The sequence below is a fragment of the Kwoniella bestiolae genome, chromosome 8, assembly GCF_000512585.2.
Source record: "Kwoniella bestiolae CBS 10118 chromosome 8, complete sequence".
Lineage (NCBI taxonomy): Eukaryota > Fungi > Basidiomycota > Tremellomycetes > Tremellales > Cryptococcaceae > Kwoniella > Kwoniella bestiolae.
This window is the reverse complement of record NC_089248.1, coordinates 504,185-527,294: the sequence shown is the minus strand read 5'-3', so window position 1 is coordinate 527,294 and position 23,110 is coordinate 504,185. Positions and strand designations below refer to the sequence as shown.

At 47.2% G+C, this 23,110-nt stretch overlaps 11 protein-coding genes across 11 annotated transcripts; 6 read left to right on the top strand and 5 right to left on the bottom strand.

Moving 5' to 3' along the window:
* Positions 1–62: 62 nt before the first annotated feature.
* Positions 63–2,982, top strand: I302_108787 (uncharacterized protein; the record flags this gene model as incomplete). Its single annotated transcript, XM_065870729.1, has 21 exons — positions 63–149; positions 214–277; positions 518–628; positions 692–716; positions 776–841; positions 901–936; positions 989–1,024; positions 1,084–1,097; positions 1,154–1,215; positions 1,270–1,287; positions 1,413–1,550; positions 1,622–1,774; positions 1,833–1,874; positions 1,937–2,008; positions 2,070–2,107; positions 2,158–2,232; positions 2,291–2,440; positions 2,525–2,547; positions 2,603–2,734; positions 2,798–2,838; positions 2,914–2,982. 21 exons carry the CDS (start codon positions 63–65, stop codon positions 2,980–2,982), a joined length of 1,452 nt encoding a protein of 483 aa, XP_065726801.1.
* A 437-nt stretch (positions 2,983–3,419) lies between these two features.
* Positions 3,420–4,633, bottom strand: I302_108786 (uncharacterized protein; the record flags this gene model as incomplete). Its single annotated transcript, XM_019194512.1, has 3 exons — positions 3,420–3,822; positions 3,923–4,179; positions 4,283–4,633. 3 exons carry the CDS (start codon positions 4,631–4,633, stop codon positions 3,420–3,422), a joined length of 1,011 nt encoding a protein of 336 aa, XP_019043348.1.
* A 711-nt stretch (positions 4,634–5,344) lies between these two features.
* I302_108785 (uncharacterized protein) lies at positions 5,345–6,543 on the top strand (the record flags this gene model as incomplete). Its single annotated transcript, XM_019194511.1, has 4 exons — positions 5,345–5,761; positions 5,891–6,152; positions 6,237–6,310; positions 6,415–6,543. 4 exons carry the CDS (start codon positions 5,345–5,347, stop codon positions 6,541–6,543), a joined length of 882 nt encoding a protein of 293 aa, XP_019043347.1.
* A 373-nt stretch (positions 6,544–6,916) lies between these two features.
* Positions 6,917–7,724, top strand: I302_108784 (uncharacterized protein; the record flags this gene model as incomplete). Its single annotated transcript, XM_019194510.1, has 4 exons — positions 6,917–7,133; positions 7,204–7,419; positions 7,504–7,590; positions 7,657–7,724. The coding sequence occupies 4 exons, from the start codon at positions 6,917–6,919 to the stop codon at positions 7,722–7,724; spliced, it is 588 nt and encodes a 195-aa protein (XP_019043346.1).
* Positions 7,725–8,213: 489 nt separating this feature from the next.
* Positions 8,214–9,300, top strand: I302_108783 (uncharacterized protein; the record flags this gene model as incomplete). Its single annotated transcript, XM_019194509.1, has 6 exons — positions 8,214–8,604; positions 8,687–8,757; positions 8,813–8,867; positions 8,963–9,004; positions 9,082–9,156; positions 9,233–9,300. The coding sequence occupies 6 exons, from the start codon at positions 8,214–8,216 to the stop codon at positions 9,298–9,300; spliced, it is 702 nt and encodes a 233-aa protein (XP_019043345.1).
* A 617-nt stretch (positions 9,301–9,917) lies between these two features.
* I302_108782 (uncharacterized protein) lies at positions 9,918–10,619 on the top strand (the record flags this gene model as incomplete). Its single annotated transcript, XM_019194508.1, has 1 exon — positions 9,918–10,619. The coding sequence occupies one exon, from the start codon at positions 9,918–9,920 to the stop codon at positions 10,617–10,619; it is 702 nt and encodes a 233-aa protein (XP_019043344.1).
* Positions 10,620–10,878: 259 nt separating this feature from the next.
* I302_108781 (uncharacterized protein) lies at positions 10,879–12,012 on the bottom strand (the record flags this gene model as incomplete). Its single annotated transcript, XM_019194507.1, has 1 exon — positions 10,879–12,012. One exon carries the CDS (start codon positions 12,010–12,012, stop codon positions 10,879–10,881), a length of 1,134 nt encoding a protein of 377 aa, XP_019043343.1.
* Positions 12,013–12,412: 400 nt separating this feature from the next.
* I302_108780 (uncharacterized protein) lies at positions 12,413–13,423 on the bottom strand (the record flags this gene model as incomplete). The annotated part of the gene is made up of 1 exon (XM_019194506.1): positions 12,413–13,423. One exon carries the CDS (start codon positions 13,421–13,423, stop codon positions 12,413–12,415), a length of 1,011 nt encoding a protein of 336 aa, XP_019043342.1.
* A 758-nt stretch (positions 13,424–14,181) lies between these two features.
* Positions 14,182–15,156, top strand: I302_108779 (uncharacterized protein; the record flags this gene model as incomplete). Its single annotated transcript, XM_019194505.1, has 1 exon — positions 14,182–15,156. The coding sequence occupies one exon, from the start codon at positions 14,182–14,184 to the stop codon at positions 15,154–15,156; it is 975 nt and encodes a 324-aa protein (XP_019043341.1).
* Positions 15,157–15,583: 427 nt separating this feature from the next.
* I302_108778 (uncharacterized protein) lies at positions 15,584–17,286 on the bottom strand (the record flags this gene model as incomplete). Its single annotated transcript, XM_019194504.1, has 7 exons — positions 15,584–15,645; positions 15,715–15,942; positions 16,034–16,174; positions 16,270–16,492; positions 16,647–16,920; positions 17,016–17,125; positions 17,257–17,286. 7 exons carry the CDS (start codon positions 17,284–17,286, stop codon positions 15,584–15,586), a joined length of 1,068 nt encoding a protein of 355 aa, XP_019043340.1.
* A 440-nt stretch (positions 17,287–17,726) lies between these two features.
* I302_108777 (uncharacterized protein) lies at positions 17,727–22,623 on the bottom strand (the record flags this gene model as incomplete). Its single annotated transcript, XM_065870728.1, has 31 exons — positions 17,727–17,795; positions 17,895–17,996; positions 18,061–18,129; positions 18,214–18,422; positions 18,506–18,595; positions 18,657–18,777; positions 18,835–18,926; positions 18,994–19,004; positions 19,065–19,309; positions 19,369–19,437; positions 19,493–19,508; positions 19,569–19,633; positions 19,685–19,735; positions 19,790–19,796; positions 19,869–19,950; positions 20,006–20,049; positions 20,157–20,220; positions 20,283–20,340; positions 20,404–20,496; positions 20,557–20,651; positions 20,705–20,748; positions 20,809–20,902; positions 20,974–21,028; positions 21,090–21,289; positions 21,341–21,401; positions 21,469–21,507; positions 21,570–21,671; positions 21,729–21,770; positions 21,834–21,877; positions 22,028–22,089; positions 22,406–22,623. The coding sequence occupies 31 exons, from the start codon at positions 22,621–22,623 to the stop codon at positions 17,727–17,729; spliced, it is 2,613 nt and encodes an 870-aa protein (XP_065726800.1).
* Positions 22,624–23,110: the final 487 nt, after the last annotated feature.

Sequence of the window (23,110 nt, the reverse complement as noted above, 5' to 3'; positions counted from 1 at the left end):
AAAGTCCAGCCTGGACCAGCCGCGGCTCCGAGGTAAGAGCTTTTTTGCACTTGTCATGCAGCATGGCTGTTGACGCAGACGAGTGTAGTGAGGTGTCCGACGAATTCTTAAAAGCTCAAGTCGGCTCGGACGATGTCTTGGGCAGAAAAGTGAGCGCCTTGCTCTCCGTTGCTTCAGTTGTCGTTGGCTAAATCTTCACTTCGACTGGTCCAGATGATTCTGATAAATGGGGCTATCAGTGAGATTGGCTTCACCTGGTATCACGCTAAACTGTTCTGTGAGCTCTTTCCTCCCCGTCGCAAAGCTTGGATATAGCTGATCTGAGATAAATTTGCAGGTCTGTGAGTGAATCTTAAAACGGGTGGAACAAGTTCCTACGAATTGCTGACTCGGAATATTGGGGTCCAGCAATGGCTTTGGGTACGCTGTTGACAGCATGCTGAGTGAGATATAACGTCCCGCATGCGATAGTCAGATATATCTTCCCGTTTTTCGTTTCTAAATTATGCTGTTGCAGTTGTCAATCAATCAATCTCACAAAGTCAAGTCCGACTAGAATTTGCGAATCGTGGAGTCAGCCAACTACTAGCTGTGTCTCTCTCGTCTGCCGTCGGTCTACTCGCAGGAGGTATGCACCGAGTTTCCGCCAGCGTTATGATACGTACAGTATATGCTGATGTCTCTCAATTAGCTTTGTTCTGGGGTACCATCGGCGAGTGAGTGATCTCGCCCTGGGTTGCTCAATCTTGATCTTGCATTGACATTGACTGTACAGCCTTGTCGGTCGAAAGTTGGCGTTCAACACTTCTTTGTTCCTCTGCGCCGTGTTTGTCATAGTCGCGTGCGTAAATAATAGTTTAGTGATCTTGAGTACGGCCAAATGCTAATAACGCTGTGCAGAGGCGCAATGCCCACTTACGCTTCATTCTGTGTCATGTAAGTCTATATCAGAAGGATCAAAGTGAATCACGTCTAATCCTGTTGTCAGGGTTGCTCTCTATTCTGCTGGAGCGGGAGGAAACTAGTGAGAACAATTTTATCCCGATACGGAAAGGTGGTAAGCTGATGATTTCTGTGTCACAGTGGTATTGATTCCAGTACGTTATGAGTTGGCGTGACGACCAATGGTTCACTGAGTATCATTGGTTTTCAGCAAATTTTCTCGAGTTCCTTCCGTCCAAGTATGCCTTCTTGAGCACTATTTTGGCTATATGGGTAAGTGGACTGTTATGCCAGTAGTCACGACCGCGAGCTAATCTCTTATTGCAGTGGGGTTTGGGCTACTTGGTAGGCCTGATATCTCCGTGAATATGTTATAAATCCTGACTCGAAAGCGCATTCTGATAGATTACAGGAGTAAGTGTTCCTTCACTGGGGATACATGGTCACAGCAAGCTAATTGTTCACTGTAGCTTTTTGCGTGGCTTTACTTCCCAAAGTGGAGCTGTGCATCTGCCGATGAATGCACCTGGAATAACAACAAAGGATGGAGGTTGCTGCATTTTACCACGGGGGGCATAGTTTTGATCCTCGCCATTGTCCGGGTCTCGGTAAGTCTCCATATTGAGATACAGATTAGTGATTGCTGCACCTTACACGCACCACTGCGATTGATATGTAGCTCTTCAAGATGGAGCATTCCCCAAAATGGCTCGTCACCCAACATCGGGACGAAGAGGCTGTGGAGATTTTGCAACACATCGCCGCACGTACGGGAAAACCATGCAATCTAACCATCGATCAGCTTGCAGCCGAAGGTGAAATCAACACTTCTGTGAGTACAGCGCGTGACTCGTCCTAACGGATTGTGCATAGCTTATCAAATGGCTTAGCTACAAGAGAGCACTGTGTCAAGAGTGAAGCGGACTGTCAAGGTGCGTTGATCCGCTAGCTGCAAAGTAAGGGGAGAGTGCTAAAAATTCAAGCCCCGCTGTAGAACCTTTTTGTTACCAAGAAGCAGACTTATTCAACTGTCTGCTTGTTTGCGTTATGGTTTTTGATAGGATTAGTAAGCTTTGATCATCATACATGGTCACAGGTTCCCGTCTGATGAGACGAGACATTATTAGGCAGACCCGCTGTACAGTGTGTTCCGACCTTATTACCTGTGAGTCTCCCGCTCTTCAGGAGAAATCTGCTGGGGCTGACACGCTGCAGGACTACGCGAGGATATTCAGAGGGCCCACCTAGTAATTACATCACATGGAGGAATTATACTCTGAACCAATTTTGGTGAGTTCAATGCGACGGCCATCTGGCAACCGCGCTCACACTTAAACATAATGTTCAGCGGACTGCTGGGCCCGTTGCTGGCTTGGCCGCTTCTCAACACACCTTACATCGGAAGGCGAGGGACATTAGCAATTGGAGCTCTTCTTTCCATGGCCTTCCTTTTTGGTTTCACGCAGGTCAAGAATGGGACTCAAAATTTGGCTATCAGGTCCGCCCCCCGTTCTCGCATGATTTATTGATTTTTGACCACCCGCTGATGTCAGAATCTTTGCCTTGCTTGATCTCGTTTTAGTTGTCTGATTACGGCCGTCGAAAGTGAGTCACTGGGAACTCGATATTCAATAAAGGTCTTAGCTGACCGCATGAAAAGATATTTTCTACGGTGGTTTATACGGAATCACCCCTGAATTATTGCCCACAGGATCGAGAACGACGGGATATGGTATCGCAGTCGCAATCAATCGTGTGTGCAACGTTATTGCCAATATTATCGGTACATACGGTATGTCCCAGACGGAACCTCGATTTTTGGTGTGACCGACAGAGCTGACGTGCATGGAACCAGCCAATGTGCTCACCACAGCTCCTCTTTTTGTGAGCGCAGGAGTAAGTTTCAGATCAGTTGGCTTCGTGAGCGGCAATAGCGTGAGCTGACGACCATAAACCCGGGTTCTATGGTAGCTCTTTGCTGGTTTGGTAGTCGTCGCTCTGCTGCTTCCCCTGGACCCCGCCGGACATCAAATCGGCTAGAGGAATTGAGCTTTATGCATGCTCGGACCGGACCTTCGGGCTATGGCACGCGCGTGAGCAGGGGGAGATAGACAGAGAAGGAGACAGGCGAAAGACGACAGGAGACAGGAGATAGGAGGCAGAGTGTGTATGCGTGTCATATTGATCACCTTACAGCGTGCATGCATGTCATTGTTCCCCGAGGCCATACTCACTTCCAAGCCGAGCTCAGATTCGGTATCGGCACGATAATATGTGTGACACAAGATAAACATTCCATATTGCATAGAACGCAAGAGCATAGGAATCCAAGAAGAGACGAAGAGAGAGAAAGAGAGCAAAGCTACAGCATAGTTTACACGGTGACACAAAGCCTGAAACACCGAAGAGCCTTCACCAGTTACAGGTCAAACAAGAAAAAATCGTAGATCAATTCAAAAACTTGTGCATCCCTTGACTCAAACCCTCATACCAAAACCCATACCCATACCAGTATTCCTACCCCATCCCAGCTCATGTCGTCCATCATCCGCCATCCTGGTATCATTCCACGGAATGCCCGCTCTCTTCCTCACATGCACAGGCTTGGCAGTCGGTCCAATGTCTATCCCCTCTTCGCCTCCCCCAATACCGTCGAATTTAGGAGGCATCCGAAGGGTATATAACGTGTCTTGATCGTATAGATGATTCTTAGCTTGGAATTCTTTCCTGAGTGATGCTGAGGCTGAGAAACTGTATGTCGAACTACGTCGCTTGATCTCGGGTTTGGGGTCTTCGGGACGTTGGATGGAGGAACTGGTAGACCAGGCTACGCTACCTTCTAGTGAGAGGGTAGCGGGAGAGGGGAGGATGTTGATCATGCTGTGCATCCGTTAGCGCCTTGTCTCGTACTAGTGATGTAGTTACCGGCTCCCTGACGAGTGAAGTTAGCTGATCATAGGGTTTCAAAGTGCAAACTCACTTGGCAAAACCGTCTCCTACTTTCTCTGTCACTCCCACCACCCCACTAACAGAGGGCATCAATATACCCCAAAAAGCTCTTTCCAAACTTTCTCGAGCGGATTCGACCCATGCCCATGGATTCAGGGCCAGATTGGTGGGAACATAGCTTGTTTTGAGTGGTTTGGGCGGATGGAAGAGGTATAACACTCTGGAAGGCATTGGTGTTTCGCCATAAGTCCACTCCCGCTCATGGTTTGAATCCGAGTGCATGGATATCTGTATCGACACCATTAGCCCCGTCACTATGTCTATCACCCAATCTCTACTGCCAATCGAGGCATAAAATCCACACTGATATGAGGCTGGTTCCCATACTTACGGTTGACTTGCCCGGCTCTCTCACCAGCACCAAAACCTCTTCATCAACCTCTTCGTGCCCCTCCTGAGTTCTATCGTCGTTCCTCGGTCTCAGAGTCCTTATCGTACCCTTTGCAGTAAAGAAGCTTCCCCCATCATCTGTCAGCCCATCAATCCAAGGGTCCGAAGATCCACTACCCTTCGTACCCTTCATTGACCCCCGAATTATCTCTTGTAATCTCTTTTGCTGGGGTTTGGTGAGTGTCGTGGGTGTGAGGGAATCCAGCGACATATCACCGAGAAAAGCTCGGGCATCGAAGCTTGCTTTCGTGTGGTATGACGGTGGTACGATTGTTGACGTAGACTCGGACATCTGTAGGCTGCTTCACTTTGTGATTAGATCCACCGGTCGAAAGGAAGTTATAAAAGGTAGAGGTAACAGCGTGATTGCTTATATTTGATTGTTCTCCTCTCGATATCGCGATATGCAAATCTTGATGTCGTGTGCAACACTATGATCAGATAAGCTCAAAGGCTGATAAGCAAATAACTCATGCGACTACTCTATCTTCACTTCATATCCTATTCAATTCTTTTCGCTGGTCTCAAGTGGCGAGGAAACAAAAACATCTCAAGCCACAGTCGCAATCGATGGGTCTGAGCGTGTGTTCTAGAGCGTGTGAGCGGCGTCATATCCCATCAAGGCACCACCCAGCTCATGGGAGGGTAATATCACATGAAACAATTGCTGGTTGTATGCATGATTCCTGTTAAATGCAAATTCTTGTAAATGCATAGCCGAATATGAAGAGCAAGATGCTCAAGGTAAAGCCATGAAACTGATCTGATTTTCAAAATTACGTAATAACAAGAAGCTCAAATGGCTCACTAGTACTCTTACGCGTTGGCTCAAGTTGGATTAAGGATGCAGAAGGGGAAGAGAGAGAGAGGTTTCTTATCCTTATCCTTGTTGTTCCCTTGATTATTCCTTGATTTATACGAGAGATATCCTATTCCCACGTCCTGATCCCTATTTTAGACTCCTAGACCCACGCTAGTGAGACCTACGTTCCATACCTACAAGATGAATTACACCCCAGGACCAGGTCCATCCAACGGATATCCAATTCAGATGGTTAATCACGGTATTCCGCAATCTCAATTAGAGGGAATGTACAATACCGCTCAACAACAACAACAGTCCAATGGAATGTCAATGGTCAGTCCACCAGATATAGCAATGCTAGCACGACAAGGGTACTTGCAACAACAACAGCAATTGGCAAATATGAACCAACAACAACAACAGCAGTATGCAGTTAGACAGAACGTGCCGCAGATGTACGGTATCACACCTCAGATGCAGCAGGATGCCATGCAGAGGCAATTGCAGGCTCAACAAGCTGCTATTGCTGCGGCCCAAGCACAGGCTCAGGCTCAAGCTCAGGCGCAGGCGCAGGTGCAAAGTCAGAGTGGTGGGTCTGGAAGGAAGAAGAGAGGGGTGAGTCAACATCTACATCTACTCCCTACCGAACACAACCCCCACCTTCTCCATGCACATTCCGTTCTCCATATCGCATCAGTTTCATCACTCCACTAGGAAGCTGAGATGTTGACATCACATACGCAGCCAAAACCATCCGTTGGCTCCCAAATGATAGCCCGTCAAACCGCGTCATTCCAACCTCCCAACTCACAAGAGCACTACATCAAAAACGCCATGACGGTCCCATCCACCTCACAACAGCAACAACAGCCTCAAGGCATTCCCGGCGAACCTGTAGAACCCTGGGCGGATGCTTTGGACGAGCTAGACCCGAGGGAGATAGCGATGGGTAGATTCAGGAGGAGACATGAGGTCTTGGCGGAGGTGTTCAGTCCGGACGCTATCAGTAAGTCACAATCTCTGATCGTTGCTTCCTTGGGTGTTTGCTGGACAGGTAATAAACATACACTGATGATTCTCATATGATTAGAAAATATACCAAATGGTGTATACGACCCATGGGCTGGGCTAGGTATGGATGGAGAGACGTTGGAAGCCAAGGTGGTGAGTTGGCAATTCATCCATCAGTCCGATACATACAACCTTGCCTATTCTCAATCTGCATCCGCCGGGGTAGTCGAAGCTGACCGATTCGAGGCATGCCTTAGCTCGCCCTGGAGAAGGAGAATGAGGAGCTTGAAGCTAGATCGAGGACAGCAGCGGAGGACTTCAAGAGGAGATTACAGGATATAGATGCTGGAGTGGAGACGCCCACTTCGATCGCAATCGAAGCATGAATGTGAGAGGAACCTTATAGAGATGGATCACTTGTAACATATTCCAGAGTATGTAAAATCATCTCATGTCTGCTGTACATGCAATAATACCAATTACGCACCACCTACTTCAGACTGATCATACCGCAAGACAATCTCAATCCTAACACCTCTGACTCACCTATCTCCCTACCTCCTTTATGTCCTTCAAAGAATGTTTGAGGATAAGTTGACAGTCGTGAAAGGTGGTACAGCATAGCAATGCGTCATACCAATGCCAACTCATAGCTTATATACCAGGTGTCTATCATTCACATTTCTCCTAACGTATATCCATCCTCCACTCACCATCCATTTACCTCACACAACACAACACAACATCCAACCGCAAAACATGCCATACAGAGCCTATCCACCTGCCCAGCTCGTCCCCTACGATCCCCGACAAGAAGGTCTATACATGGTAGCAGGCAAGGGGGACGGAAGTCCCAGGAAGGTCGTAGCGTATTATCAATCCAATCAAGATCCGAGGTATGGGCAATACGACAGGAGAAGGCAATATAGTTCTAGCGAAAGTTCTTGGAATTCCAGCTCGAATTGGACTGGGAGTAGTGAGTTAAACCGAGGTCCGCACTCAGCCCACTTCACTGAATCGACTAATTACTGGTTGAAAACACACAGGCTCCACTGCCAAATCAGGGAGAGGTCTATTCTATAACGCTTTGGCCAACCTTCGAGAGAGGTTCTACGGGAATATGTATCCTGAGTATAATCGATATCCCCGACAACGGACTCGTTACATTCCTAGAAGCAGGTCGTACTCCGAGTCAAGCGAAGATTACTGGAATAGAAGTGGCTCAGAGTCTTCCCTATCCTCTGTTCCAAGTTGTTATACATGTGAGTCGTAGTGCTTTGCCAAGGATACAATGTTTCCCAAAGGAGTGGGAACATTGGGCTCACACATGACGCATATGCACGTAGGCTCATCATCTTCTGAAATCTCATTACCTGCCAGATATAGGGTAAGACCCGAGTATTTATATGCAGGAAGACATAGAGGTCACAGACGTGAGTTGGCTCATCTTATTTCTCACTCGATAGGGTACTGACAGATGTCCGTCTTCGACTCCGCAGATGCACGATACCCTGAGGCAAGATATGTAAGGGAACGAGGATTCTGGGAAAGGATCTTTGGCTGGTAGACAGTCGAGATGGCGAGGTTAGGGGTCCATTCAACTCGTCTCGCTGCTGTTGTTCGCTATAGCTTTCCTTCCATCGCCATGCATACGTATCGTACCGTCTTCTCAGACAGACTGCAGCTTGAAACATGGCTGCCTGCAAGGAATAGCCGTCTACGCAATTATCACACTCTTACTGAGATTGACGAAGCTGTGTGTCCATCCATAAGCTTGCAAAATTGCCTGAAGCTTGGAGAAAGGTTGCAAACCTATTTGGAATGATCCTTTGGATTGTTTGATCATCCTCAATACACGACAAGGGATGAACCCTCAAAGGGTTGCTCGACCATTGGGAGATACTTATGGTGCATGACAATTGAAATGGCATGGCGCAAGCTTTGTACTGGCAAAAGGCAGCTACAACTCTGGGATTTATCGTACGTTGTAATCAATACTGTAAACGATTGAACCTACCACATCGTAACTCCAGGAATCTTCCCCCAGCTTAGCAAAATGAGGCGATGGAGAGTTTCCGACATCGATAAGCAGGAGAAGGAGGAGAGACGGAGAGAAAAAGAGGAAAAGCGTCAAAAGCGCTTAAGACTTTCGGAAAGAGGATATGATGATCCACGATCACCAGCTTACAACGATGATAGCCATGCTTTTCCCGTTTCCAGCGCGGAGGGAACGCAGGTATCTGACGCTGGCTCTCAACGTCCAGGATATCCATCCAGCGATGAATCGTCTGTGTCGGATTGCTCCATTTCCGGGAGTGAGAGTGAGAGTGATATATCTAATCATAAAATGCCGAGAAGTAGTGTCGATCGTTCAGAATATGAGAGCGAGAGCCAGAGGGAAAGTGAATCTGAGCTTTCCAATTCTGACATGGGAAGATCGTCATCTAGTAGGTCAATTAGATGATTTATACCTTACTGGATCTCTGCTAATTTCATGTGATCACCGCTGATGGCTCTGATGTACTAAAGATCTCTCCGACTCAATATCATCAAGTGAGATGAGCGGAATACCAGGTCTGGATCTTGTGAACTCTGGACCGGTATATCGTATACTCGACCGATGATCAAGGTACTCAACCTAATCGCGGCTCGAAGGCTGAACATACGACCTCAACATACACTGGATACTCGGACCTGTCGTCTCCAATGGGTAAGTGAGATGCTCCTCTCGTACGGTCCCATATCCCATGCCAAGCGTATGCAATCCAAGGTCATCGATCGCTGATTAAAGATCTTACTTCTTAGCGAGGTCGCACATGATGAATATCCGACCTGAACAGAGGATAGGTGAGATCAATTGCGAATTCTGAGATGAGAGCTGGGATTGTTCGTACATGCTAACGCGGCTTTTGCCACAACTACAGACGCTTCAGACTATTTCAGCAGTGCTCAGTCACCACCTCCATCACCATCACCACCGAACGACCAACAGGGAAGAAGTGAGTGCTTCTCGCTCTTCCGTTCTTTCCCCTTGTTCAGAATGAGAAACTTACAGTAGATCGAATGCATCGACAGTTCAAAACATTCTGAATAAAGTATTTGGAAGGGTCGCTGAGGCTATGGGTGCAAGCGGCGGACGATGATGCTTAATGCTGTATCAAATCCGGCACTGAGGAGCCTGAGAAGGTCTCGGAGGTGATAGTTCTGCGGTCGGGGTAAATCTAGAGCCATTCATGTTGTACATATGATGCTAGTATTTCCATTTTCACCTCGACGGCGAGCCTGTGATCCTATTCATTACAGTATAGCCAAGTTACGTCTCGCTGTTCTTATTTACGCTTGACCGATCCCCACGAACGGTGTCAACCGCTCGAAGACTTGACGCAAGCAAAGTGGCAACATCAAAGTAACGCGATTGCAACCTTATTGCTCGGAGTCATCATCCTGCTCGCTCACTTTACAACTAACGGCCGGATCCTCTAGTAGCACGATACTCCTTGAACTTTGTCTCTGGAAAATACTGCTCAAGTGCGGGTAAGATACACCAGCATATCGAGAGAATGCATATATATGTGACAATTTTTGCGGCTCTGTCGATTTGTTTTCTCTTTCTCTTCTTGCTTCAACCCATCTGTCAAACCCTCTTTACATAGCCATAAGTGACCTATAAGCGATCTTGCCTTCCACCAATCATCATTCCCATCCCATCTCACTGTATAACTTGATCAGACAGCCACATCAACCCCACTACGACCTCAATATGACTTCCCCGAAACCACTCCGATTCTCATACGAAATCCTCGAGAACATCTTCTCCAACGTTACCGACCAACCCTCGCAATACAACCTTGCTCTTACTTCCCGACTCTTCAATCAGATCGTCTCGCCACTCCTCTACAAAACCATCAATCTCTCCTCACCATATCAAACCGCCGTATTCCAACTGAACGCACCCACCTGGGCATTCGACGCGGTACATCACCTCGAGTTGTCCTTCACACCGCAACGAGAAACGATGACCGCCGAACAACTCGAAAAGGTCTTCACCACCAAAGGGAAACGACCACTCCATTTCCCCAACCTTATCTCCCTCCATCTCACCTACCAAGAGCAACCATATCAATCCCTCCTGTACCACCCCGGACGAAAGTGTATCTCCACAGTAGTCAGGGATATCATATCTCAACGAATCCTCTCTAACGACCAGGATGAGAGTTCCGTAAAGCACCTGAAAGTGATTTACATCAAGGATACTCATCATTTACCCGCTCGAGATGGGTTCGAGTTCGCCTCGCCCTATGCCGATGATGAAGAGATCTACCTTTTCGATCTGCTCTTGGAACTTAGATGGAAATACAAATCAATCATATCGGTCGAAGCTAGCGTTTACGGTTTGACGGAGTGGGATAGAGGAGTCGTGGGTAATACGACGGAGTGGCGAGAGAGGATTATGAACGTTTGATGTCTCTTTCTTGGTTGTGTAGCTGGTGTTTTGATGGACTATTCAGGTATAGCAGATTTTCATATGTTCAGAATATATCTCTTCGTTTTGTATACAGACTCTTGCTTGTTCCGTTCCGTTTGATAATAAAACAGGTTCATCCCAAAAAGAAAAAACCTCGAAACCCAATTTTGACTAGAACGTATGTCGTTCGGCTTCGTACTCGGTAACCCTCCTGCATTTTGATGTGTTTTGTAAATCATGTATCGCATGCACCGACCTAGCTTCCCAACACCCGTCCCTCGTCCGCAGTCTTGTACACCCTCTTCCGCGAGTCTTTAGCATCTATCCAGCTCTGCACTTTACTCGTCGAGCTTCCCTCTGTCGGCTCTCTGATCCTCAGAATGATCCTTCTATCCACTTCTTCCTCCTCTTCCCTCTCGATTCCCTGTGAGGCATACCATTCTCTATCCCTTCTCTTCTGCTCGTCTAACGAGTCCATCCATTCACTGTTCCGCCTAGATACCGTATCCAACCATGATACCAGCGGCGCCCCATTTCCTCCAAATTGCTCGAAATTCGTACTATGTATTTCCACCTCTTTGAGGAATTTGAGAGGTCCCTTGGGAGCTTCCACGGCAGCAACAAAGTGACTTTGAAGTCTATAATCATACGTTTGGATCGGCAAACTTAGGTATTGGATTCGTTCCCAGCGACACATGAGGTTAAACAGAGTGTTCTGCGCCCAGTTGACCCCCTCCTTATCTTCCACTCGCTCGCCTGTCTCGGTGTCGAGGACGTAATGTTTTCCCGAAAATCTCTTGGCCCCGCGATGACCCACTAGGAGCTTCATCCAATCATTCACCAAGTCATCTAATTGTGTGCGATAAGTGTATGTTACGCCTCCATTTCCTGCGATTCTCTGAGGTCCACTAGACGTTATGATCAGCTCATGTAGGTTCTCCAGGATAGCCGTAGACCAAGGTTTCGGTTTCAGCTCGGGCCATTCTTCCCGTAGTGTCCATAAATCCACGTCCCATGTCAAGAGCTCGAAGTGGATGTGGATGGATCGGATCATCCGGATTTGATGTTCGGGCTGAACGTAGAACATGTACAAACAGAAGTATTTTACAGCTTCGGCGGTGTGCAATTTGATATGTTTGTATAGTAAGGGGATGGCTAGCTGGTTGAAGTATTTGGTGGTTCGACATAGGACGGCAAGGGTGGGTTGGTCCGCGAGGGAGGTGATGAGTGGGATGAGGTCTACTGGGAGTGTCACGCTTGGTCTGGGTGGGTTGGGGGGCTGTACCGAGCTTGCAGGTTCTGAGACAGGAGATTCAACCGGAGAGAAGGGGTCGGGAGAAGGTATCTTGCCGTTGCGCTTGAATAGCCGTCGAAGGGAGAATTTCCCCATGGTGCGTGGGTGAAAGTGCCGTATTTGAGTGCTTGAATGAGCAATCCTGGTTGCTGAATGCAGAGGATATATAATGATGCATGCGAGTCCATCCTCATGATATCTGCATACGATCCCTGCATGTATATGTATACTGTACATTCATTGCCAAGAAGATCCTCCAACATTCCTTGACTGATTTTAGATCAGGGACTGCGGCGGTGTCGGAAAGATTGTTCCGGTGATTAGGTAATACTAGTATCGGTAAGAGTGACGTGAAGCAACAGCGATAACTTAAAATCAGCTCCATCACGAAAGAGCATCAGTTATGGTAGTGTATGACACTCACTTCGACGATGAAGAAAGCTCACCTGTACGGTACATGCAGCATGCAATAAGATCCAGAATCTTCATGATCACGTTATGAACGTGCCACCACGAAGGCCCTCGCCCTATCTCCCCTCTGCTCCACCCAACGTTCCAGCATCTCCAATTGATCTCCATAAGTAGGCTCACTGATCCGCAGAACGATCCCCTCCTCCTCCTCCTTATCGTCCTTGGCCTTATTCACCCCCGTCCTCCTCTCTTTCTCCCTCTCTGTACCGATCAAATATGCTAAATCATCCAACCACTTTATCAGTAGACCGCCTTGCAGAAGAGATTGATCCCGGTCCCAACTATTGATCCTGATTTCTTTCAATCCCATTAGCGGTTTCTCAGGAGGTAACAATCCAACAGCCCTCCGTTTAGTAAATGGGGGTTGAGGATGAAGCATGATAGGTACATCGAGGTATTTCAAGTTTGTCCAGTAGTTGATCATGTGGAACAAAGGTCCCTTCAACCAATCGTCATCTGTATCTTCATCTTGAGAGTCTATGTATCTGCCTTCGAAAATTACTGGTCCCTTGGTAGGGCAGAGTGCAAGTGCCCAATCATCGAAGACGTCCGAGAGCCTTCTATCCCGATAGGTCTGCTTCTTGTGTATCCTAATGTGTTGCGGACCGGTGGAAGTCACGATAAGCTTGTCGAGTTTGTCAAGCTTCGCATCGTTGACCTGCTTTCGGTTCGTGTGCTGGAATTTGTAGGTATCGGTGTTCCATTTGGATAGGTCGAAGTGGAGATGCAAGGTCTTGATGTTCTTTCGATGATGCAGGGGAGCATTCAGGATGAATCGTTCGACGGAGGTACCGCTGCCGAGGTAGACGTGCTGGTACAACACAGGGGTAGCAAGAATATTGAAATACCTGGTGGTAAGTGATAGAGAATGAAGAGTCGATTGGTCGGTGATGTGCGAGAGGATAAGTGGGAATAGGTCGGGTGGTATACTGAGAGTCGATATGATCGGAGGCAGCTGAGATTCCAGCTGGAGCCTGCGGAGTTTGAACATCAAGAATTTACGCATATTGCCTACTTTGTTCGTTTGTCCGGACATTGTATAATCAATATTCATGTATAGTGATTGATGATGGACTTGGATAGAAGGTAGAAGCTACAATGTAATGCTTGTACAGTGCAGTGATCATGTATGTGTAAATGTTGTTTGATCCTCCCAAGACGGCGTAAGGCTTGGCAACCACTTACAGTAATTCTCCGATGTAGTCCAATCACCAAAGACTGTTCTTGGCGATCAGTGGCAGTCGTATCCTAGACTTCCCAGCGCACTAGTGTTCTCCCGATGACGGAAGCCTGACTGATTATCTTGTCTTGAGCGATGGGACGGCGGTCTCCAAGTAATGTCATGAGCAGATAGGTGGACCGAGGCACAACATCCTTCTACAGAGGATGTGCAAGCACTTAAGCAGCAACCGGTGAAAGCCGGACACAGATACCTAGCCAACAAAAGACAGGCCACGCCTAAAGAACCGGCTCTATAAGCAAGAGATAAGCTTCTAGTGATTACTATCTTCTACCTAGCCGTCTCAGCCAATGCAAGTGCCTCTGGTCTCCATCTAAAACAACCGGTTGTCATTGCACGTGGTGACAGGTTGCTCTGCAGTGGTCTGAGCGCCCACAAAGGACCCTTTGTTCTACATGTAACACCGCTTCGACGGTCCACTGTATGAGAACGGTAGGTACATTTAGCTAGTCATGTAGACGCAACAACTTAACAAGTACAACCACAGTACCACCTAATAACGACAAATTCACAATTACCACTCGATCCCTTTGCTCTCCGAAGATCACACTACCATGCCCAACATCGATTCACCCGCTCTCCCTTCGGAGATATGGACCCAAATCATCTCACTCATCAATGATCAACCTACCCTCGCATCCCTCGCTCTGACCTCTCATCTCCTCCATGAACTCAGCACATCAAGACAGTACGAAACGGTAATACTGAGTACAGCACCCAAGATACACCTCCTGCGCAATCACGTACCCAGCGAGAAAAAAGCATTAATTAAGCATCTGGAAATTACGATCCCCATCGAGTTTTTCAACTATGATGAGTTAGATGCAGGTACAGAAAGAGCAGAACAAGGGGAAGGAGACGAGTTAGCGAATCTCGATTCATTGTTACTCACCTTCCAACCTATGCCGGAAGATCGAGATGTCAATAGATGGAGTACAGACCTTCCATATATCAAGGAGAATCTCTTCCGATGGTTCCCTGCCTTTTACCCCGGTAATGGCCCAAGACATTTTAAAGTGGATCTTGATACCTCTATCTCAGATATCGAAGTCAAGCCGCCACCCCTCTTTTTGGACAGCTTGAATATGCTTTCAGAGGAGGTCGCCAATCACATCAAGCATTGGACTAACACCAGAACGATTTGTATCCCTGTGGAGAATGAGAATGTCCAACATCTTCACAAGATGATTGATATTTTGATGATACCGGATTTACAGAGGATGTGGATCCCGAATTGGGATCCTATGGGTGAATTGATATACGCCAACTCGTACACCAACCCGAAATTTATGGAGACTTTGGAGGAAGCTCAAAGCAGAAGAAAGGATTGTGAATCGAAGACTAAGCTATCGTGGATGTTCGCTGCGAGTTTTGAAAAGGATTTATTGTACAACTCTGATCGCCTCGAAGAGGTTTCGGAAGAATGGGAGGAGATTAACAAGTCAGGTCCTATATCAATTGAGTTGATAAGGGATAAGGGGTGGCAAGAAACTAGAAACGAATGGAGGAAGATGGTCAGGTCAGGATGAAATCTATGGTGAGTGCTTTGTTTGAAGATCTCCAGGGTACTGTATCTCTAATTGAGGATCGGGTGTAGAGCACGTGTGACATACATGTACCCCTAGTCATCCGATATTGGACAGACAAGTAGAAGAGCAGTGAAATGGCTGAACATTGAAGGTGATGAGAGATGACTCTGTTGGTATGCCGTATGCATGAAGCCACACTTGGATCTTTACAGCTGTCAAAATTAGCATCAGTCACAAGCTGAGCTAACGAGAGCGGGATATTTCGTGTTGATAACATTTCATTTTCCGAGGTGATTCATGCGAATTAGAACAAGTAAATCCAGTATCTTCCGAGCCGGATGATCATGGGGTTCGATATTGTAGTTACATACACAACTCATACGAGTATACAAAGTTTTCAAGCCAGTGGAGATGTATCGTTGGTAAATCAGTAATCGTCAACTTCTCCTTCACTACTTTCATCCCCTCCCGTCGCACTCTGCAGAACATCTACCACATATCCAAAATCCATCAGCAAGAAAACACTCAATCGGCGATGTATGTGCTACTCTCACTCACCCGTAACACTCTCGCCCGGCGGCATTCCACCCATATTGAAGCCCTGACTTTGTCCAGGTAACGTCTTCTTCCCCATCATACCGCCGCTATGCCCTGAGCTGGTAATTGATATGATCGATTTCTCAGGGGAGGAACCAGGTGATTGAGAGGGATCAGTCGGTCGGTTCGTAGGTGGTCTACCGAGTTTGGAGGGCGGTAAAGCCTGTCTAAAGGATGGGGTTGGTGTTGCTATATGACAAGCAGGGAGGATGAGTACACAAACAGTGTTGGATCGCGGAGCTTGAGGACTGAAGATCAATGGGAGTGAGGTAGAACTCACCACTTCCTGAATTTGGTGTTGAGCTTGTCCCGCCAATCTTGGACTTCTTAGGTATGCTCGCGCCTTTGATAGGCGACTTGTTGCGCTTGGCATTGGCAGATGAGGAAGGTGTGACGGCTGGTGAAGCTCCGTTGAGCATCTCTAATTTCAGGACAAACGATCAATCAGTCACAGCATATCAATGTATAGTCCTCATCACTCCGAGTGAAAACATAAGTGAAGTGAACGGTCCTCACTCTTCTTCTTTTTCCCTCCCACACTATCCCCACCCTCACTGCCCCTCTCCCAATCCCCATTATCCGACCCGGTATCCCCCTTGTTCACATAGGGCGAAGGCGATGATCGATCGTTATTCCCCAATCGAGCTTTGACGGCTGCTGATCTGGCTGCTCCGCGACGAGTCGAGCCGTTGAGGCCTAAGCATGAGGAGAGATGAGGGGCATATCGGTTGGAGGCGACCTAGTAGAGCATTTGAGAATTCAGTAACCATAACTATTCGGGCAGAAGGGAGGTGACAAGCGAGGAAATATCCCTTCTCCAGCACATTACCCTCAAAAGAAGTGCGATCCCCCATATCTTCCTAGATCACATCTGAACAAGGAGCGACACTCACCGACCTCGCACACACCAAACATTCAAAAAACGTATTCCCATTCCCATCGACCCTCCCACTTCCACTGCCTATCCCTGTTGACCCCCCCGTACCCTTCTCAGGTCCGACTGTATACCCCCCAGTGCGCGGGATGGGCTGTCCGTCGGGTCCAATACTGGGTTGAGGAGAGGGATATCGCGAGGGTGGGGCGGAGGCGTTGGGAAGGAGGGTCATCGAAGAGGAGGAGGAAGAGGTGGGGAGGGTTGGTGGTGGTAGGGGTAGGTGAGCTCTGCATCTGTTTGGAAGTGGTAGGGTCAGTACCATCGAATCAAGTGTGATGATATGGATGTTTAGAGCAAGATAGTTTGTGTCTCTGAGGATGATACTCACTTGGTTCCGCATGTTCCACAAACTACTCTACCCCTCTTGATCTCCCTATGAGCAGCCATCGCCGTGGATAGGATGAGGTCATTGATCATTTCCTCGAGGATGACGTTGGACTACGATGTCAGACGGTGTTAGTGGGAGCAGGGAGCACACAGCAAGAGTAAGCAGAGTATGAGATATCAACAGGTATCAAGTTGAAGAATAAGAGGATTGGAAAGACCTCAGAGGGGAGGAAGGGACATACCGCTATCTTCAGTTCAGTGTTCCTATCCATCTTCTTCCACTTATTTCCTTCGTGTCTGAGTGTTATAGCACTACCTCGTTTTGCAAGGATGATCTCTGGACACTGTACCGTGCTCACCCTCCGGTTGAATTATGAACAAGGTGGTATCGCAGTGATTCGTTGTTGATAAATGTCAAGATTATCTGATGTTGTGACTGATTGTTCGAGTGGACATGAAAAGTGGATGTGAATGGCACAGACCGTCATCCCACGTGGCAGATATCTACCTCTTCTTCTTCCTTTTCGTCCCTTGTCCTCTCACTCGAGTCCTCATGGGGTAGATGCATAGCGATATTGCAATATCCTTGAGCAGGGAAGAGAAGAGGAGGTGCACATAGATATAAGCTGCATGTATGTTGACTTCAATTCACCATTACTTTTAACTATAAGCTACAAGATACACCACGCAAAGATCCATCGTCCTTGCTTCCTTACACGTACAGAGCCAAGGTATACGAATTGACAGATAACCAATCTCCCTCGGTCATCCATTTGAGGTCCTGGATAGGTAAAATATCAGCAAGTATGTTCACATGCTACACAAAATATAGTCCCAGGCATAGCACGGACTCAGGACAGCAAGTAGAGTTGATACTCACAATGCAGAAATCGAGAGGCATATCAACCAAATGACCTTTGATCTTGCCCAACTCCTCTTTAACCTGCTGTACGGTCATATCCCGATTCGCAATGTGCCCGCTCTATCGAACCATCATCAATCAGCTTACAACTTCCGAGTACAAGGCCTGTGCGTAGCTGACTCACAGATATACCAGCATTAGGAGCAAGATACTTCTTGTAATCCTCCCAATTCCTGATCGAATCGTTTGGTACCTGTGCCAAAAAGCCAATTATGAGTTCGATATCCTCCTCGGACCCTTATTATCTATCTCCCAAAAGAGAAACATTGAAACTCACAGGCCTAAAGATCTTCTCAAATATCTCTCTATTCCCTCTACCAGTCCCCACCCAAAGCTGTTCAAACTCATCGCTCAAAACGTCCTCAACAGCTTTATCTTCGGCCGAGCCGAAATCATACACATGCGGTTCAGGGGCGGGATGCATAGCAGAGTTGGGATGTTCGGCAGAATCAAATGGAGGTTGAGGCGGAAGGAGACCGAGATGTTCTGTGTTCATTCATTCATTCCCTCAAAATCAGCCTCTGCCCATAATGGAGAGATCGCAGATTTTACCAAGAAGCTGTACTCACCCCTCATCAATGTTCTTCGCAGGGTCGTGGCGTAGTTACTGGCCATGTACTTCTTACCGTCCATCATGGATTCGACCATATCGGAATCCTCTACAGCATATCGTGTGGTCAGCCCAGAGCTTAACAGGATGTCAGATGAGATTTTGCTCACCGATGACAATTGCTATTTCAGAATCATGATCTCCAACCTGACTTCGATCGTTCAAATTGGCTGATCCGCAGATGACCCTTCGATCATCTACAATCATCAATTTACTGTGGATGTACAGAATCTGCAAGAATCTCATATCAGCTTTGATACCTCGATCATTGGAGTCACTCCAGCTTACCTCAGATACGAAACATGCCAACTCTTCCTCGTCCGTACCATCCCAATGCTCGTCAAGGAGCGAAGTCTTATCTTGTAAAGCGTGTTGGCCAACTGTTCCATTACGGGTCAGTCATCTATCTGCTGATCTGACGTCCTTGGTATATCATCCCCTACTCACCATTATCAGACCTGCGCAATGCTCCTGTCAGCTGATATTCCGTTTTCCATAACTTCAAGAACACCACTCACACTTGCTTATCATCGTTGCTTCTACCATTCTGGAACCTCTCGATAACTTGTTTAGCCTCATCGATGGTCTTAGGCAGCTTGATCGCTTTTTCGACAGTATCTTTCTTATTAATCTGATCAACTCCGTCTGTTTGGTCATGAGGTTGCTCAATGTTGACAGTCTCATCTTGACCTCCGGCGACATCATCTGATCCCACGTAGACTTTCGCTAACGCTACTTGAGCTTCATGGAATGTTACGCCAGACTGCAGAGAATGTCTGGTCAGCAAAGATTCGTGAAAATAAGTCTATGATCCGTAATTACCTTCTCTTCCATACGTTTGATAGCCGCCCTAGGGTTGTTGATCCGATCATAACTTCGCAAATTCCAGAACTATCCAACTATCAGCTGCTTGTGCTGTTCATCGGCCTCAAAGATGACAGCTCACTGTGATATATTGCATCCTGTGTGGTGCGTCAGCTGAACGTTATCCAGGTATCCAGGGGCAGAAGGGGTCCACTCACGGGTCAAATCCTGCTTCTCTGATCATCTCAAATATAGAAGCACCACCCCGGTTGATTGTTCGATACTGATCGGAATATCAGCTGGGCGTCACGCTGCGAAGAAGAAGAAAGCTGACCTGAGCCTCCATGATGGCTTTCAAACCAGATTGAGATTGGATATCCCCGGGCTAGGAACACAATGAGCAAATTGACCTTCATGAATTATGCGGACATCGACTGACGAAGGCCCTATTATGCCAAATATCAGCATGCAAGCAGTGGGACAACGATTGATCAGCAAAAACGTAATACTGAACTCACGGGATAGCGGGAATAAGCACAATGATCTTGAACTTTCTTCCTTCTTGAGCAGCAGAGATCACTCGTTGAGCCAACGCGAGGGCTGCCATTGCGAGAATGAGCTGGGTTCTCGTCGAAGTGTCTTCGGGGTAGCTCACCGATCAGATTCTTTACTGGCTGTCCTTCCTTACAAGATGAGATACTACAAAGTATCCCGTCAGCTGCCGTGAGTAGTTATAGTTGTGAACCTGCTTACACTGCAATAAGACTCGTATCAGCTGATTCCAACTATGCGATTGGCAGGTGTACTCACAGAATTGGTTCTCGATATAAATGCAGTGGTTGGCTTCTCTGATCAACCCGATGTATGCCTCTAGAATAACCGATATTCCGTCAGCTCATTTCCGGTACAACGTCACGAAGCAGCACACTCACGTTGGATACTGTGTTCTAGCAAGATGCCATGACTCCAATCAGCAGCGGAACGAAGGACCTGCTCATACGAACACCACCGTTGTCAGCTATTCTGCCACACACATTAGCCAACTGAACCCACCTGAACACGACAAGTACCGTAAGGGACAGGTTCTGCCGCTCGAGGAGCTTCGGAAGGTGGGAAATGGTAAGGATGGAAAAACTGTCTTCCTCGCTATATCCCGTCATGACTTGTTAGCCTAAAACCGAACTTTGTACAGAGAAAGAGACTGACGTCTTTCCAATCCGATAAATGAGGATGGTGCGATCTAAATTCATTATCTTTGATTTTTTTCTCTTCGTCGTGTCGCGACATGACGTTGTCCCAGGCTATGCTTCATTGACTCAGCTTCTCGGCAGTCATCATGGACTAGCTGACTTACGAGATGGAAGGGAGAGCCATTCCATTCGCTTATCGTGCTTGTACCTGTGAAGTTGAGGCTCCATCAGCTTGTCAAACCTTGGGGCAAGTGTTCCGACAGCTTACTTGATGGTTTTGACGAAGTTCCATCTTTCACAGAAATGTTGGACCAGGTCCACGACAGAGGGTCCAAGCAATGTTAAGGAGACATCGTGCCAGGCTACAAACATACATCAGTTGACAGGCATACTATGCTGCGTTGATAGCTCATAGAAGAGGGTCAATACCCACGCATTCTAGGTGCGTCCTGGATGGCCAGAGCGTTACTCGTATATTTATCCACGGTCTATCCAATCAAAGACACCACAATCAGCTTTCCTTTCATGAACGAAACTCAGCTAACATACCTGGAAATCCATAATTCTAGAATTGTTGTAATCTTGACCTGGGAATAACGATTTGTAGAACTCCGTGGGATGTACATCAGACAAAGGATGGTTTCTAGTATCCCATCTGCCGAAACATGCGTCGAGGCCACCCATAGCTGCGATCTTGTTGTCTACTACACAAAGTTTCTCGTGGTGCGAGAAATAATATACCAGTTCACCTAGATACCTATATTAGCATGATCTTGAGGATGAGAGATAAGGTAATTTACCTCCACTGTGATCCGGATGTCGCATGACAGAGATGTTCTCGTGAAGATCTTCGAGAGCGTGCTAAAACAAGAGACGAATTATAAGCCCGTGCAACAGAGGGGAAAACAGAAAGAAGCTAGAAACTTACTTTGGTATGTTTCGACGATAAACTCATAGACAAATCGACCTTCAAGAGAATTCATTATAAGCTCTTGTGCCATCACAACAGATGAGTCAGATATAACTTACCTCCTTGTATACCATGACATACACCCTAACACCCTCCTCCGCCTTCTTCTTGATCAATCGATCCAATCGCCATTCAGGAAACAAAGCTGCAGGACGTCGTAGCTAGCTCACTTTGATAAGCTGTTTGACCGGATATTCTGTTTGGGTATTATAGCTCACCTGTAGCTCGGGGGATAACCACCAATCGAGAATCATTATACACTGTCATTCTCTACCATTAGCCAGATCTGTAAGACTACCCAGCCTATCAACTGAAATACCTACTTCTTTCGCTCCATCGATAATTTCGGAAAGAGCCCAAAAATAATCTACACCTCCCGGTCAGCCTCTTTCTACCGTTATTGGAACCCATTTTCATATCGTCTTGACACTCGCAGCCCAATCTTCAACCTCGAGCACCATCCTGATGCTCTCGAGGGCTCTAGGATGCCATTCGGAAAGCGAGAAATCCCACATACCATGGCCATCCACCGCCCACTTCACCACGTTGCCATCACGCTCACCGCTGAACGAACGATATCTGAGTGAACCGAGAGGTAGATCAGCTGTGAAGACTTGGAGAGGCTCCAGCAAGATCAGGTGCGAGAGCTTTTGGGGTTCTTATTTCCTCCGTTATCCCTCCCCCTCCTTGGTCCGCCTTCCTTCTCCCACTACCTCTCCCCGTGCTCCTTTCTTGTCCCTCCTCTACTCTCCCATGTCCCTCCTCTACACTCCCATGTCCCACTCATCCCCTACATCTACCACTTCGTCTCCTTACCTCTCAGATTTCACCCTTTATCTCCTCATTCTCCGCCCCAATTCAAATCCCTAAACTGAACAACAGAGACAAATCCTACCTATGTTGATCCCTTATAGCCTCAATCTTAGCGTCCACCTCCTGCTCCCATGCCTCATCGTGTCTGTGGTTCGGATTCAAAGTCGTCGAAATGGCTATACCCAACCTCGATAAATCGGACTGGAGATGATCTACTTTCGAACGGAGTTTTGAGAAAGGGTGAGAGGTTGGGTTAGGTTTCTTGGACGAGTTGTGGTGGTCGGCTATAGGTGTTGCCATCGTGGGTGTCCTATCCTATCCTGGGTTGTCTGGTGTCTTGCGGTAAGGTAGTATAGAGGATACGAGTTGGAGTGGAGATATAGATATGGACGGATAGGTATTGATGATCTTGCTATGAGTGTCGTGTGAATACTAGAGTAGTACTATAAACTACGGTTAACTCGGCTTGCGTCATAGCTCAATGGAATATTATTTATCCTCCGAAGCACGAATCCCATCAATTACGTAAAAATACTCCATGCCAGACGCGTTGATGAAAAACATTAATGGCTGGTTTGACTTTGTTCGACGCGTTTGGATAGTCTTTAATTGTTGGAAGTCATCTACTTTACTCTACTTGTCAGATCAAGCAAGCACTCAAACATCATTGGTATCACTCAAGACCGACCATCACACAGGGACCGCGATCGATCGAGAGAAAGTCTGAAAGTTAGAAGAACCTTACCGATAACTACCAAGACCAGAACAAGCGAAATTACCCCTGCTT